The sequence below is a fragment of the Somniosus microcephalus genome, chromosome 8, assembly GCF_052327205.1.
Source record: "Somniosus microcephalus isolate GS21.2 chromosome 8, FLI_Smic_1.0, whole genome shotgun sequence".
NCBI classification, from domain to species: Eukaryota; Metazoa; Chordata; class Chondrichthyes; order Squaliformes; family Somniosidae; genus Somniosus; species Somniosus microcephalus.
Window position 1 is genome coordinate 35,959,592 of NC_140994.1, and position 17,547 is coordinate 35,977,138.

The window sequence follows — 17,547 nt, forward strand, 5'->3', positions numbered from 1 at the left end:
GCTGTCTGAGCGTATTCAGGATTTCCTGGCATAATTTATTGTACAAGTTGAAGTATCCCTTTGCTCATGCTGTAACAAAAAATTTTTTTTCTTAGTATAAAATCTGCAACCAATAATTGTAGATGATTTCTCCGTCTGATACCCCAAGATCTACCCCCCCCCCCATATTGTTGCCGAACAGCAAGGTCCCACCAGATCCCCCTGAAGTTCCACCAAACTCAAGATCTCCTTCCGCATTATCAAATCGCACAACCTCCCTCCCAACACACCCCAGGATCTCCCACCTCCCTTGTATTCTAAAACCCAGCATCTCCCTCTTTATACTGCTGCCAAATCCCAAGATAGCCCCTTTATCCCAGCATTCCATATCCCACTGTGAGCAATTGTGGAAAATCCACTAGTAACACTAAAAATCACATGATCGCTTGCATTTTCTATAACGTTAACACATGAAGTCTCACACCAGGATCAATTCTAAAGGGCAAAAACAATCCCAGACTCTTCCTTCTCAATGCCTCTCTTATTCCCAACATCTTCAACCTCCCCTCAAATGACAAGTACGAGGAGTTTGTGAACCTCCGAACCCTCCTCTCTGCTCCTTCAGGCTCAGTACTCCCATAATCCAGTGCCGCCTTCAGTGCTCCTATCTCCATTGCTTCTATATCCCAGCCCAACAACACCCTCACAGCCCAGCCTCTTGCACCATGGTCTGCACCCCACACCACCTCCATTCTCCAAGCTCTCTCCCTGATTTCTAACAACCTCCTAGACTCCATGCTTTCCCTTTGAGTGTTGAGTAGGCCCCCACCCCCGAGTACCCATAAGCGGTATTCCCATCTCTCCCAGGCTTTTCACCCTGTGCTTCATCTAACCCATCCAGTACTGCTGAGTCCAACACTAGAATCTCACTGTTCCCAGACCCCAGCACTCCCACACCCAATCCCCAAACCTTGCCCTCGCAGGACACAAACCCTCTGCTGTCTCCCAGACTCCAATCACATCACCATTCTCCCTTCCTGGTCCAGCCCCCTTGTGCCTCCTGGCTTGAGCCTCAATCCCATCTTCCCTCGCAACTGCCCATGTAGCACTTCTCTGATGGCCTTTCCCCACCCTAACCTCCAACCCAGTATATTGAGATTTTGAGTATATCAGTAAAGGAATGTGTTAGCAGACACTGCAGACATACAGAAGGGAGGAGAGCAAGACTTGCTTACAAAAAGAGTGAGACGGAAACAATAAGAACAGAGTCGGATTCAGTGATGCTGACACGACAGTGAGACAAATGAGTAAAAGGGATAGAGAGCGAAAAAGGAAGGAAGGAAAGATGCAGAAAGTGGCACACACAATTAGAGTGTGGGAAAAAGATGCCACAGGTGTTCAACTATTTGACAATACTTTATTACACCGTACAATGGTCCTGTCAAATAGAGTATCTTTGGTGTCATAAAATGCTGCTTTATACCCCAAATCTCTCTGCATAGTCCTAATCTTGGCCCATCCTCACCGACACCTGGGAATCCCTGGCCCAAGACTGCACAAAGTGCAGGAGAAGCATCCAGGAAGGCGCCGAACACCTCGAGTCTCTTCGCTGGGAGCAAGCAGAAGCCAAGCGCCAGGAGCGCACGTCAACCCAAGCACCCCACCCCTTCAACCACCGTCTGCCCCACCTGTGACAGAGACTGTGAGTCCCGCATTGGACTCATCAGTCACCTGCGAACTCATTTTTAATGTGGAAGCAAGTCATCCGAGGGACTGCCTAAGAGAGAGGAATCTTGGCCGGGATCATTCCTTAGAGGAGGAGCCCTGCTTTTTCCGTGGGGGGGAGGAAATGAAAATCCGATTTCCCAGGCCACTGTTGTGCACTTTTGTGCATTGGTAAGAGTCCAAAAATGGGTCAATTGCCTGGCCTTTTGTGTGATGTAGGTGTAGCCCAAAAAGTGGAGTAGAAAAAGTGAACATTGGGGATAGGGGGAGATCTCCCTGGTGGTTTAGTACACTACTTGGTGTGATACTGAGGCATACAAACCAGAGACGTGCCAAGTTCAAATTCTGGTCTTTCATGATTTAGGTGATGTCATGGGATAAATCTACTGTTGGCATCAGCAATCCCCACTGTAGGAGGGGGACAAAAATCATTTAGGGTTCCCAGTGCCAGTCACTATCTGTGCTTGAAGTGGATGTTTGTGGACATCACAAGAATTGGGTTTGACTGTGGTATCTCACTCCCTCCCCAATAAAATTGAAGGAGGAAGAGGAGAAAATGTAGGAAATTGGAGATAAATATCCTGTTGTAATACAAAAGTGAATGTTATGTTTGTCACTTATAATCTGAACTAAATATGTCTAAAATTAATCATACTTCATAGACAAAGTGCCATGTGCAAGGAAACGGCAATCAAAAATGTATTTTTTCACAACCAAGGGGGGGATTTAGTAAAAACATAAATATAATGGATATGAGGCAGTTAAAGTTCAACAACGTTGCTGTTCCTGTTGGCTAAATGACAACTGGAATATCGACATATACAGAATTACAGTTAGTGCCCTGTCAGAACAGCAGCCTGCTTTATCACTTTCGGCAACATTTGAGCTATTTATTGGAGGTTAGGCAAACAAAATCAAATAGCTAACCCTTGACGCTGAGTTGATGCAGTAGAACATTATTTTTTTTAAATTAAAGTTACCTACATCAGTTTAATAAATGGTTTAAAACACTATTAAATCAGTTTCTGCTAAACTAGATTTGTCTGATTATTATCTATCCCAAGTTGCAATTGAATCTGCAATCACCATCCTTTCAGGCAGTGCATTCCAAATCAAATACCCCCTTTGATTCTTCTGCCAAATTATCTTAAACCTGTGTCCTCTGGTTACCAATCCTACTACCAGTGGAAACAGTTTTTCGTTATTTACTCTATCAAATCCCCTCATAATTTTGAACACCTCTATTAAATCATCCCCTTAACTTTCTCTGCTCTAAGGAGAGCAATCCCAGCCCCTTTAGTCTCGCCACATAACGGATGTCCTTCATCTCTGGTATCCTTCTAGTAAATCTCCTCTGCACCCTCTCCGAGGCCTTGACATCCTTCCTAAAATGTGGTGTCCAGAATTGGACACACTACTCCAGCAGAGGCCTAACCAGTATTTTATAAAGGTTTGCTTTTGTACTCTATGCCTCTATTTATAAAACCAATGACCCCATATGCTTTTTTAGTAGTTTTATCAACTTGCCCTGCTACCTTTAGAGATTTGTGTATGTGAATCCCTAAGTCTCTCTGTTCTTGCACCTCTTTAAAATTGTACCACTTAGTTCATATTGCCTCTTCTCATTAGTATTCCTCCCAAAATGCATCTTTTTATAGATTTGCCTCATGTGACATGCCCAGTGTCTGCTTATTCCTGGTCTTCGGTTCTTGTGTGATTCTAGTTTCTGAGTCCACACCCGCCTGTGGACGGCATTCTACGCCACGATCTGTCACCTGGGATCCCATTGTCTCTCCTCCACCTCCACACACACACACACACACACACACACACACACACACACACACACACACACACACACACACACACCCCTAGCTTAAATGATTTTCTATTTCTGCCTCAAGTCTTGGTTTCCCTACTGGATTTAAGCGTAGCCCATTGTTTCTGCACCAGTTTGTTTTGGCAGGATCCCCAGCTCTAACCTATATCTTGAGTTAATCAGTTCAAAAATTCACCAAAAACAAAGAAGAATTGGAAAAAAAAGGCTGTAGCACTAATTGAAGTTCACTTCATTGAGAGAGAGCTCTAGAATTGCATAAATCCCATACCAGCTTTGTGCTGCCCATTCTCTGATTTTTCACTTTCTATTTGTGGGATGACCACCTAACAATAAACCTGTCACTTTAGAGTGACTTGCTAGCTGCAGGGCTGAGGGATTGCTCTCCCAATTGAAAGAAGCAAATTCAGATCTCTGTTTCAATTAACATCCACTCAGACTGCCCTAAAGGAGGTGTGTTTCCATCAGTCCTACCAAGAGCAATTGCCTTTCTGCATTGTTCAAGTTCACCTTCTGAGGAGTAAACCAAGAAACAGCCGTAAGAACATGAGCACAAATGGATTTCAGCTGGACTGTTCCACCATCCAGAACTAGGTACTCTGTCTGTACAGGAGGAATTTCAAATCGGAGTTTGAAAATTAAAAAAAAAAAACACTTTTTGATCCATCCAGTATTTATTACTTCTGAACTAAAGGTTATTCATGTGGAAAATAGCCATTTCTAATTACTATCACCTCAGAAAGAAGAAGAATCAGGCTACAAGCTCATGAAATTGATTTTCTTCTGTGTCCAGGTTTTAAAGGCAAAATTGGCCTCAAGCCTCATCCTCTATTTTTATTGAAAGTGGTATCTTGTATTTACTTAACAAAAGTCTGTTTCCTATTTGCATAGGTCAATTTTGAAGAGGAAATTGTGAATAGGTTTATTGTTTTGTTAACAAGAAAATAAGGGTTTCTGCACTTCTAGCATGTCAAAAGTTGTAAACTATTAAACTAATTTTAATATTTAAATCCTATTTTATAAAAACATAGAATCAGCAAAAGGTAAATAAAAAAACAATTCTGCCCATCAAACCCATTTCTTTAACTGACCATGTATCTATCATAGACTTGTGAGGAAAGTTTCCACAGTTTCTCCTTGTTCTCCCAAAGGCAAACTCACAGAACGCCCAATTAATCTTAAATCATACATTATATATCCTAGACTAGGTGCCTTTCTTTTCATTATAGGGTATATTTTACAATGTAGATGGCTGCAGGGCGGTTGAAAAGTCAGGGTAAGCCTACTCTGCACCCAAAACATCCATTTGATATTATCCAGCTGTGCTGCCTTTGAATGTTTTGAGGCTCGCGCTACAGGTGAACAAGAGTCTCATTAAGACTACAAAAGTTATGTTAATGTGATGGGCCCAAGGTTTGCACGGGAATTGCACAAGCCGTGCTCTTGGGCAAACCACTCCCTAGTGGATGGCTCTTGTTAGTCTTTGAGTTTTGCTGTCTTAACCAATATTGTCTTGTCCCATATTTATCCCTCAACCAACATCACTACAAAAAAAACCAGATCATCTGGTCATCATCACGTTGCTGTTTGTGGGAGCTTGCTGCATTTCCTACATTTCAGCAGTAACTACACTTCAAAAAATACTTCATTGACTGTAAAGCGCATTGGGATGTCCTGAGGTTGTGAAAGGCAGTATGGGCTGGATATTCCGATCCCTACGGGTGAGTACGTGCTGTGTACCCACCCGTAGGGACGTCGGAAATGCTGATTTCAGGCATACACTGCGCATGCGCTAGAAACCAGCACTTCCGATCTGCCAAGAAAGCTCTTGACAGATCCTCCGGCTGCCCGGGAGAAAGGCCTCTGCGGGCGGAGAGTTCCGCTTTTTGGAGACCCTCCGCCCGCAGAAAACACTTACAATTCTTGCGCCTGGTAAAAGCAGGCATAAGGCCTGCTTTTACCAGGATAAGAGTTGAAATAAGTTTTTTTTTTTTAATTTCCACTGATTTCTCATTTAAAAATACGTTAAAAAAAAAGGTAAGTTTATTTTTAGCCCTGTTTAAAAACTTTTATTTTTTTCAAAAATTTAAAGTTTTGTTTAAAATAGTTAATTTATTGTATTTTCAAGTCATTTCAAAAATGTGATTTTGTTTTAATTTATTTAAAGTTTTACTATGTTTTGGGGGTAATCTCCATTATGAATGAAGGGAGATTCCCTTCTTTGATTGGCTCCCCATGGCCCACGTGATCCCAGGGACGCTGCGAACTACCTGCGCCTCTGGATACGTGGGCCCTGCGCACTTGGAGTTTGGAGAGGCCCAGCATCGGGACTGTGCGCCTCCTGGGAGCCCTCCGGTAAGGGCGCAGATTTTTCCAGATCGCAGTCCTCCACCCGCGGGAGGCCTGCGATCGGAAAATACAGGCCAATATAAATGCAGTTCTTTTCTAAAGCTGTAGAAATGTTGAATTTATTTTGAGTAAACATCTATTTAAACATTAGCATAGCAGAGGGTCAGTGTAAATCTTCAGATGAAAAATATTAGATACTAATTTTAAATTATGCATATATAGTAAGTAAATGAGTGATGTTTACTTTCATTATCCTCATCAGTATCTTTCTCCTAAGCCCTCTTTGATTTCGGTTGCGATGGTAATTTCACAAATGCAAATTTAAGACTCATGATTGGAAATGCATTAATATGTTGCATACTGCAAAATTAATTCTATGATCAAAGATTGTAAGACAGCCAGAGTGTGTTTCATTACTTTATCGCTCTAAGAATGTCAAGATATATGACACTTCAGTGATTAATTTGGGGTTTACACTATTAATCAAAGTTTAATATTTCTTCCATGAATTTCCCATTTATTAAAGTGCTAACTACTAAAAACATAATTTAAAATTTCTGCATTTTAACTGCCCTGAGTTTTTAAATAATTTAGATATCTTTTAAAATTGACTCAGAAGCAAATTATGGTTTGACTGTGGGATTCCAAACACACTTTCTTCTGCAACTGCCCTGGGAAAAGAAATTCCCCCAAGACACTTACAACTGCACTTTTAAACTCCCAACTACCTAGACTTCGGCCCTCCATTCACCGTGGTATTTCTGCAGCTGTCAATTTTCTCAACCACTCCCTCACCTCTGTCTTTGATGCCATTGTTTCTCCCCTGGTGTGCCCCCGTCTTCTCTCTATCGAGTCCAACTGGTGCAGATTTGAGCGTATCTGGCTTAGCCACCCATCACCAGTCCTGGCTGGGCGACATCAAAGGCAATCGGACCTCGCTCTCCTCTGCCAAAACTGCATACTGCTCTGGGATCATTTTGGACAGCAAAGATAGCCTTGTGCTTTTCTGCACTACCAGTTGTCTCCTTAAACCTCTCTTCCCGACCCCTTCAACCTTGCCTCCAACAATTGCCAGTAGCTCGTGATTTCATTGTCACTTATATGGAAACTATGTGTTAACCCTGTATCTGCTGCTTTCCCCCTCTATCCCAATGCCCACCAAGCCAACCTCCTCTTAGCCATCCCTGCCCTCCCCAACCTAGCCGGAACTCGCATCATTCTTAAATATTTCTCCTATCTCTCATGTCCCCTCCAAGCTCAAATGATTCATGAGACCCACCTCCTGCTTCCTTGACCCAATTCCCACAAAACTGCTGACCACCCAACTTCCTTTCCTGGCCCTCGTGCTAGCTAACATTGTGTAAATGGTTCCCTGTCTTGAAGTACTGTCTGCCTTTCTTTCAAAACCAAGGTCATCACTCCCTCCTCAAAAATCTCACCCTTGACTCCTCTGTTCTTGAAAACTATTAATGAAGATGAAAACTGATCTCTGGCTTTCTAATCTGAAAGTGTCTTTTTTTGGTAACCACTTTCAGCTTTCTCCCATTAATAAATAATCCAGTTCGCAACTCCTTTATGTCCCCATGCAACCCCTCCCATGCATCATCATTATCCTCTTGGAGCTTTTTTTATGAGAGAATTTAGCAAATGCCTTTCAGAACGATAAATGCCAAATGTATCTCCATTACTTGCTGTAGCTGTGACTTTTACTCAAATAAAAATCTAATAAGCCATTCCTAAATCGATGCTGACTCTAAACATTACTGCAAAGCTGAAATATTTGCTGTGATGGAGAGAATTTTTTTAAGCTTTCCAACCTGTGTAGTTATTTTTCTGACTGATCTAGGAAATAAGAACATAAGAACATAAGAAATAGGAGCAGGAGTAGGCCAATCGGCCCCTCGAGCCTGCTCCACCATTCAATAAGATCATGGCTGATCTGATCCTAACCTCAAATCTTCTATCACTCTGCATCCACCCGAACCCATGTGATCTCCCGGGAGAGGCGAAAAACCAGATAAAGACCCAATGGCCAACTTGGGAGAAAAAAATCTGGGAAATTCCTCTCCGACCCATCTAGGCGATCGAAATTCTTCCAGGAGATCACTCTGTCCCTATATTTTCTACAGTACTTACCTTCTGTAAAGGCAATCTCCACCCCAGCCAGGAACAGGAATAAAACCATCTCCTGAAATCTAACAGAATTAGAACACAGTAGGAGCAGAACAAGGCTACACAGCCCCTGGGCCCGCTCCACTACCCACAGGGCCATGACCATTCCGAACCCAGACTCATGTCCAATTTCCTGCCCGCTCCCCGTAACCCTTAATTCCTTTTACTTCTAGGAAACTATCTATTTCTGTTTTAAATTTATTTAATGATGTAGCTTCCACAGCTTTCTGGGGCAGCAAATTCCACAAACCTACCACCCTCTGAGTGAAGAAGTTTCTCCTCATCTCAGTTTTGAATGAGCAGCCCCTTATTTTAAGATTATGCCCCCTAGTTCTAGTTTCACCCATCATTGGGAACATCCTCACCGCATCCACCCGATCAAGCCCCTTCACAATCTTATATGTTTCAATAAGATCGCCTCTCATTCTTCTGAACTCCAATGAGTAGAGTCCCAATCTACTCAACCTCTCCTCATATGACCACCCCCTCATCCCCGGGATTAACCGAGTGAACCTTCTTTGTACTGACTCGAGAGCAAGTATGTCTTTTCTTAAGTATGGACACCAAAACTGTATGCAGTATTCCAGGTGCGGCCTCACCAATACCTTGTACAACTGCAGCAATACCTCCCTGTTTTTATATTCCAACCCCCTAGCAATAAAAGCCAACATTCCATTGGCCTTCTTAATCACTTGCTGCACCTGCATACTAACTTTTTGAGTTTCGTGCACCAGGACCCCCAGATCCCTTTGTACTACAGTACTTTCCAGTTTCTTGCCATTAAGATAATAACTTGCGCTATGATTTTTCCTGCCAAAGTGCATAACCTCACACTTTCCAGTATTGTATTCCATCTGCCAAATCTCTGCCCACTTACTTAGCCTGTCTGTGTCCCTTTGCAGGTTTTTTATGTCCTCCTCACTCACTACTTTCCGTCCCATCTTTGTATCATCTGCAAACTTTGATATGTTACACTCGGTCCCCTCCTCCAAATCGTTAATATAGATTGTAAAGAGTTGGGGACCCAGCACTGACCCCTGCAGAACACCACTAGTTACTGGTTGCCAATCTGAGAACGAACCATTTATCCCAACTCTCTGCTTTCTGTTAGAGAGCCAATCCTCCACCCACGCCAGAATATTACCCCCAATCCCGTGATTTTTTATCTTGAGCAATAATCTTTTGTGTGGCACCTTGTCAAATGCCTTTTGGAAGTCTAAATACACTACGTCCACTGGTTCCCCTTTATCCACCCTGTATGTTACTTCCTCAAAAAACTCCAGCAAATTTGTTAAACATGACTTCCCCTTCATGAAACCATGCTGAGTTTGCCCTATTAAATTATGTTTATCCAAATGTGCCATATCCGTTGAAACGGAAGGATTGCATTCTTTTCAACTCTGCAATAACCACACCAACATATTTGGGGAACTTCTGCTCAGCATGGACACAGTTTTTGATGCACAATAATGCAATAGATAATGGAAGTCTAGTTTGCATGTTCTACTGACAACTGGGAATTCAAATTCTGGCTGCTTGACTCTTCCATTCTATTCTCCTCTCCACCTCCTTTGCTGTGCACTATGCAGCTGTGAGAGAATTGGTGCTGGAGATGCTGTTGTTAATTGCTCATATATATTGATTGGGCTTGACTGGGAATTAAAATAATAAAAATAGAGAGAGAGAACAAGATTGACCAGCTCCAACCAGTGCCGTCATGCGTTCCCCTTAGAAAAAAGTCCAGTTTCTGTGTCTCTCTTACAGAAAATGACCTATTTCTAAAGGTGCAATGAACCTGCAAATATTCTTTCAGGTTTACTTCATCAGATACAAGTCTCAAACATTAATTATCAATTATTTCTGCTATCTACAGAGTGATCCCAGCACAAATTGCATCATCTTCGTTTCCCGCTGCCCCCCATTTCTGCTTTCCAGAGGAACCATTACCTCTGACACCTCTGTTCACTCTATGATCAGATGCTTTCCCCCCAAAAAATGTTCTCATCCAGCTCATCTCATCAATTTACTTTTTCCCCACACTGCTGTCATTGAGGGTCCAAATGCACTATCTATTTGAGGGAACATTTGTTCTAACCTACTGTTCTATATTTCCTTCTTGCGGTGTGATATCCTTCATGTAGGGGAAAATAAAGGCAGGTTACTTGATGCTTTGCTTAACATAACCGTACAATTCACAAGCATGCCCTTGACCAAGGCTTCCCTCTAAGCTGCACGATTGTGCAGCTGTCTGCCGGTGCTGCGCCGCCTGGGACCGGCTTTTCCAGTGTTAAATTTCACGCATGCGCAAAACTAAATGGGCCACACAGCCCCTTAAAGGGGCCATGCATCCAAAAAAAAATTAGGGGTAACATTGCCCTTGACCACCTTGTGACTCACACCTCCATCACATTCACTTTCTCACTCCAACCTTTCCATTATTAGCATTCTATATTGCATCTTGTCACAAATTTGAGGTACAATATCTTATCTTTCCCTTTAAATTTTTAATATTTTTCACAACCGAATATGACCTTTACTACCCTGCTTTTTTATTTTAAACAATCTGCTGATAATCATCTACTAGTAATGGTTTTTATCATAACTGTGCCCTTGCCCTTTATCCTTTGTTCTCTCAACGCTCTCTGTTTTGGTCAGCCCTATTAAAGAGGCTCTTTTTGTCATATCAGTTTTGACAAAGGGTCGCTGTCCAAAACGTTTACCTATCTCGTCTCTTTTCAGATGCTGAATTATCTGTCTCTTTCTAGTGTTTTCCTTAGTTTCTTTGACTTGTACAAAATATGTTCTTACATAATCTATATAATGGCATGGATAGTCATTTTAGAACAAATGTTAAAAAGGGTTATAGAAATACAGTACGTCTCATCAGTGCTTTAGAAACAAATTCTTCAACTAGAAGTGAAGTGAATAATAGCTTGTCACAATTAATTGTGTTCCTGAGCTTAAAGTATTCTGCTATATGCATTAGATTGAGGGCAGAAAATACATTTTTGTTTCTTAGCCAAAGATCAGAATACTGTTGTAGAAGTAATGAGCCATAAAATATTTCTCACAATATACTTCTTGAATGTATTCACACATTCCTATTCACTCTCTGATCTTTTTTGAATCAGTTTTACCAAACCATGGTCTTTTACCTGGGAATAACAGCTATGTTTCAGTCCACTGAAATCTCAATACTTTTTACAGCTTCTACCATATACTGTAGTAGATTGCCAAGCACTTAATCAGCTTGCCAAAATACAATTAACCCAGGCAACCATTTTAACACTTTCGATTTTGAAGAGAAAAAGCTACCAATGTCAATACTGTATTGTGTTTCTTTTCCATTCTGTTGTCAATAAAATTGCTAGAGTTAGGTTGAAAACTATATTAGTGCATTGTCTTCCTTTATGACCATGGCTTAAAGAACTTTCTCCTGCTGCTTTAAGCTGTGCGGATAGGGGATAACTAGTAGAAAGGTGAATATTTTTGAGCAGGACATTTAATGACAGTATTTCCAAATGAGGTATCCACATATATCTGTCAATTCCAGATTTTAAAAAACCCGAAGTGCTGGAAATGCACAGCAGATCAGTCTACATATGAAAGAGGAAGGTTAATGCTTCAGGTGTGTCCCTTTGTACCAATTGAATCAGTCATCCTTTATAGTACTGATACAGGTAGAGAGGAGGACTAGATTACATCAGTCTCAAAGGATGCTATGTCTACTGCCGCACTTTAGCGTTTGATTGTTCTTCTCAAAGCTAGACTGAGTTTGCCTGAATTTCACTTGATACTCTTGGGTAGAAGGAAGGGGGAAGAGGCAATTGGTTTTACTCCTTGTGTCAGAACACTATATAGGTAAGGGATTAATTTACTTTCTTTTCTTTTTCCAGAGTTGAAAGAAAGTCTGTCCCGCATGGGCTCCGATTTAAAACAAGGCTTCATTAGCTCTCTGAAGAATGCCTGGCAGACACTGAATGAATTTGCACGTGCCCACACTTCTTCAACCCAGCTGCAAGCTGAGCTAGAGAAGGTAGCTAATCAAATTAAAGAAGAAGAAGAAAAACATGTGGAGGAAGGTAAACTTTACAGCATTTTCCCTAACTATTAAAATGTAAAAAAATATAGGTGATGCATTATTTACAGAAAGAGTGTGGATTTCCTCTAATGCTGTGCTGAGCCAGCACAGTGAAGTGCATTTTAATATGTTTATATTGTCTGAAAGCATGATTTCGTTTTAGTTTAGGAAGAGGGTAGACTGTTGGGGGCCTCTGGAGGGGATGAGGGGGAAGCCATTGCTGGAGATGCTATGGCTATTTTTGATTAAGTGGGAATGGAACCACACAAGGGCAGTCTCGCAGAGCTAGATGATTGGCCTTGGAGGAAGAGGAGGATGGTATGGTCATCCTTGTTGAATGCTGTGAAGAGGTTGAGGGGGTAAAGGAAATATAATGCATCACAGTCACAATTGCAGAGGATGTCATTCATGACTGGTTCAAGATGGTTTCATGCTCTGATTAGTGTGGAAGCTGAACTGGAGGGATTAGAACGGAGTTATGGAAATGATGGGTGTGAAGCTGAGAGTTGACAACATGTTCAAGAAACAGGTTAGAGATGGGGAATTAATTGGTGAGAAGGGAAGGGCCAAGGATAGATTTTTTTTTTCCCGGTGTGGAATGCTAATGGCAATGTTGAATGATACAGACGCAGTACCGGAGGAGAGAGAACTATGCCAGCCAGCATGTGGGCCAGTAACTGGAGCTGGGTGATCAGAAGTTGAATGAGAAGGAAATCAAGTGAGCCGGAGATGGCTCTCATCATTGACATGAGCTTGGAGAGGGCAGGGGGAGATGGGAAGAAACTGGAAAGAAACGAGAGTTCAGGGTGAGTGTGGGTGGGGACTGGAGGTAGCTGTGCCTGGGGATAAGATAAAGTGGGATGACTCAGCAGATACAGCTGCATGGACAGCCTCCGATCTTGGTGATGAATAAATTTATGAGCTCTTTGCACTTGGTGTTTAAGGTGAGGATGGAGAGATGGTGAAAGTTTTGATTGGAACATGAGTATCGAAGGTAGAAGTGAAGGAGTGGTTAAGCAAGTTGACAGTTGCAAAGGTGTCATGACAAATTGGGGGATAAAGATAAAGGTTTTGAGAGAGTCATAGATTCAAGTTTCAGAAAATGCGGAAAGGAATGTGAGGCTGATGTTAACAATCGGGCTAAGTCAATTTTTTAATAGGAGCATAAGCTAGTATTTCTTTTTAGTTGGGTCAACCTGGCTGGTGGTTCACGTGTAAGCTGGTAGGAGGAGCAGCCTCCCTTCCCTGAAGGACTAGGCGTACTATCCCACAAATTATTACTTTTATCAAAATCAATTTCACTATTTGCCATGGTGAAATTTGAACTCCTAATACCTGGTTTGCTTGCCCAGTACCATACCCGTTACACTACCATACCCTTCACATTCCTTTCCACATTTGCATGCTGTTGGGTTGATGTTGATAATCGCAGACAAGTTAGATGACCTAAAATAGTCACAGATGTAAGGATCCCCAGGATTCTGAAGATGTGAAAAACAAATTGAAGCAGGCTCATTTCATTAAAGAAACACTCAAAAGAAGTACAATGCTTAGGAAATTTAGCCCCTTCCTTCCCTGAGGGATGAACATTTAGACATTCTTTGAGGATGGGGAGGGAGGAGAAAATGGCCAACTCTTAAGTTGTGAGTCTTTATAATACAGCATTAGCCTACTCTCAATTGTCAGTAAAGTGACAGAAGTAGTCAGTAGTGACTACAGTAATCACCAGCAACCTCCTTGCCAACACTTAATTTGGCTTCTGCCAGAACAATTCTGCTCTAAACTTCACCACAGTCTTGATCCAGACATGGGCACAGAGCTGAATGTCAGAAGAGAGATGAGAGTAGCTGTCCTCGACATCAAGGCTGCATTCAACTGAGTGGCACCAAGGAGCACGGAGGTCGATAGGGTCGAAAGAAAAACCTGATACAAAGGAAGATGGTCATGGTTGTTGGAGGCCAATCATTTTAGTCCCAGGGCATCACACCAGGAGTTTCTCAGGAAGCAGCATTCTTCAGCTGCTTTATCACTGACCTTCCCTCCGTCATAAGATCAGAAGTGGGGTTATTCACTAATGACTCTACAGATTCCATTCACAACTCCTCTGATAATGAAGAAGCCCGTGCTTGTCTAAAGCTGGACTTGGGCAACATCCAGGCTTGGACTGACGAGCAGTAGGTATTATTTGCACCACAAGCACCCAGTAATGACCATCTTGAGCAAGAGAAAGCTCGGCCATCTCTGGCCTTCGTCAACACCATCATCACCGGGTCCCCCACCATCAATATCCTGAGGAGGGTCACCATTGATGAGAAACTTAACTGGAGCAGCCATCTCAACATGATTTCAAGAGCATGGTGGAGGCTGAATAGATGGTGGCTCACCTCCATACATCTCAAAGCTTCACCACCAACTACAAAGCTTAGGTCACCACTCGTCTGGATGGGTGCAGGTAAAACACTTTAGAAGCTCTAGGATAGAACAGTTTGTTTAATCAGCACATCCGCCACTAGACTCGTTATCCACGCCCTCCATCACCAGTGCACTGTGACTGTAATATGCAATATCTACAGGATGCACTTCAGCAATCCACAAAGGTTACTTCAACGGCACGTCCCTTCCCTGAGACCTCTATCATCAAGAAAAACAAGAGCAGCAATGTCATGGGAGCATCATACCTCCAGGTTGCACACCATCCTTACCGTTCCTTTATTGTCACTTGTTCAATATTCTGGATGTTTCTGGATGGATAACACTATCATGGGAGCACCAGTTCAAGGCGCAACTAGGAATGGGTAATAAGTGCAGCCTTGTCAACATTACCCATGTTTTGTGAACAATTTTTTAAAAATCCAGTGAATTTTATAATATATTATTCTTATAACCATATCTGTTTGCTAGTGCTTGTGTGGTGATGGTGGCTACTGAGCTTCTAACAAGAAGGAAGGCGTTTTGGCTTTCAGTTACACATAGGCTTAATTAAAATCTGACTTGCATCTCAGCCCCAAGTCTATCTTAACCATTTCTTGTCTGACCATCTTTCCCAATCTCTCTCCTATGCGTAGAAAAAATAACAAGCATTGAACTTTACTTAAAATTAGTTTTAAAATGTAAAGTGCCTGGACCATCTGTCAGAGTCAAATGTTGGTTATAAGCTTTTCACCTTGTTGATCTAGTTTATCCAACCATGTATTTATTACTAGGTTGAGAAGAAAGTGAAAATAGATAATGGAATTATCTATCTTGAATTTCTTCAGCTAACTTGATATAACTTGGCCACTTTGGTTTAGAATAATAATATAGAATATTGTGATGTAGTGTAGCTATATGGAGTGGAAAGAGAAAGCCAGAACAAGTACAGTTGTTGGATTCTCATTGGATTATTTGATAGTTCCATGGTATGTGTTGAGGAATTAGGGCTCCTCATTCTCAAATTTTGACTTTTACGCTTCACAAATGGCAAGGTTGTGCATGTAAAGTTCTTGAGCGACACTTAGCTAATGCTGCCACAGCACATCACACAGCCCACAGCTGTACTAAACACCATGCATTAATTTATCTTCCATTTCACACATCTGAGTAATCTGACAGATTTCATGGCTAATGAAACAGTCAAATGATGGAATACATTACTGGCTATCTTTTCCAATTATGGGCTTTAAAGCTGCAGGGTTTGACTTGACCTGCTGTTTTTCTGACATGCTTTTACTACTTATCTATCTTCTTATATTGCATTGTCATATTCATTCATTCCGTGTCTTAAAGACACACACTAGCCTCTCACTACACCAGGTACCTAGTTCTTGAGTTCACCAACCAGAATAGAAAATTAGAGTTAAAACTAGAAAAACGTTCTGTTTCCTTGCGCTGAAGACCTTGACCTTCCTGAGCACAGAAGTAATGTTTCTTCTTAAATAGGTAGGAAGGAGGATAATGGGGCCTTACTCCCACCCCCTCAAACACTACCAGAAAAGAAGTGTTTTCAGATTGCTGAGCGACTGAATATGGATGCAGTGGCACGAAGGGCGGTCGTTCACTTTGTTGTGGATTTAGATTATTATTTGGATCTCAATGATTTGAAATGGTTACCTTGCACGACAATGATTTTCCAGGTTTTATCAGGGAGTTTCGCTGTTAGGCAGAGCATATTGTTCAGGTTTACTGGGGATAGTGGATATTTTATGAATAAAAACAAATGTGTCATGAAACCTCTGTTAACTTAATTCTTTTGCAATAAACCAGCATATGCATTTATGCTCTAGGTCACCGTTTTATTTTCTTGTGTTGTGTTATGAAACTGCCCGACTTAAATTGCAGTCAATTAAATCCTAGAACAAAAGTTGGTGGAAAGTCCAGAATCACCCAAGGATGAGGATTCGGCAGTGAAGATTGGAATGCTGAATGGAGGACACCGTATCGATTATGTTCTGCAAGAAAAGCCGATTGAGAGCTTCAATGAATATCTGTTTGCTCTTCAGAGCCACTTATGTTACTGGTAAGAACACAGACTATTTAAAAAAGCAGATAATAACACAGTTTAGTCTGAATTAATTTGCAGCTCTTATTGGGAGTCCAAGTTCACATTTTTGAGTAATATTGCAGTGTATCATGTGTTGGGAAGACCGTGGGGATCATTTTAACCCTTGAAGTCAATGGAAAGTAAAATCAGGCAAGGTGTAAAATGGGCGTCCAATCTGATTCTGTCAGTTTGCCGCTGGGGGGGTTAGGTTAAAATTGCCCCCTCACCCACCTCATGTCTCCAAGTACTCCACCATTTCTTCGCACAAATTCAGGCCAAACTTTCCAGGGTTTGTTAGGTGTAGGCTACCCATGTTAAACTCTCACTTTTCAATGTGCATCATTCATCCTCCTCTACACAATTTCTTGAGTCACAAGTTAAACCACTTATACCATCATTAATCAGCACCGGAAATATCCCCAACAGAATTAGTTATGCACTTAAATACGCTGCTAAATTTTACAATAGGTTTATAATGTTGCTTGAAAGTATTCTCCTAGCTCAGTCGATTATTTTATTAAATCCTTTAGTCCTGTGAGGAGTTATAAATAGTCCACTCAGTGGAGGGGGAACTTTGAAGAGTATTTTCCCATGTAATAGATTCTTGACAATCAATAGTAAGAAAACAATCGTTAATCCTCTTGTGCTAATTCTATGCTTAGTACATGGAGTAATACAAATATCTGTATGTAAAAAAACCTAAAAGAGGATAAAAAATTTCCACATAAAATTGGAATTGTATTGATTGAAATAACTGATAGTCTTTAGTATATCTGAGTTCAGTTAACAGATATGAAATGTTTCAACTTGCTTGTTTGAAGCCACTGATTAAATTGTAGCCTTATAATTACTCCCAGATGTGCATTAATTGCTCTGTCTTTCTAA

At 41.5% G+C, this 17,547-nt stretch overlaps 1 protein-coding gene across 2 annotated transcripts in view; it reads left to right on the top strand.

Annotated features, from left to right (window-relative positions):
- Positions 1-17,547, top strand: part of sec23ip (SEC23 interacting protein) — a 124,807-nt gene that overhangs the window by 80,005 nt on the left and 27,255 nt on the right. For both annotated transcript variants that reach the window (XM_085994547.1, XM_085994548.1), the window contains exons 16-17: positions 11,959-12,144; positions 16,476-16,638. In XM_085994547.1, coding sequence (XP_085850673.1) covers positions 11,959-12,144; positions 16,476-16,638 — 349 coding nt within the window. The remainder of the gene's footprint in view (positions 1-11,958; positions 12,145-16,475; positions 16,639-17,547) is intronic.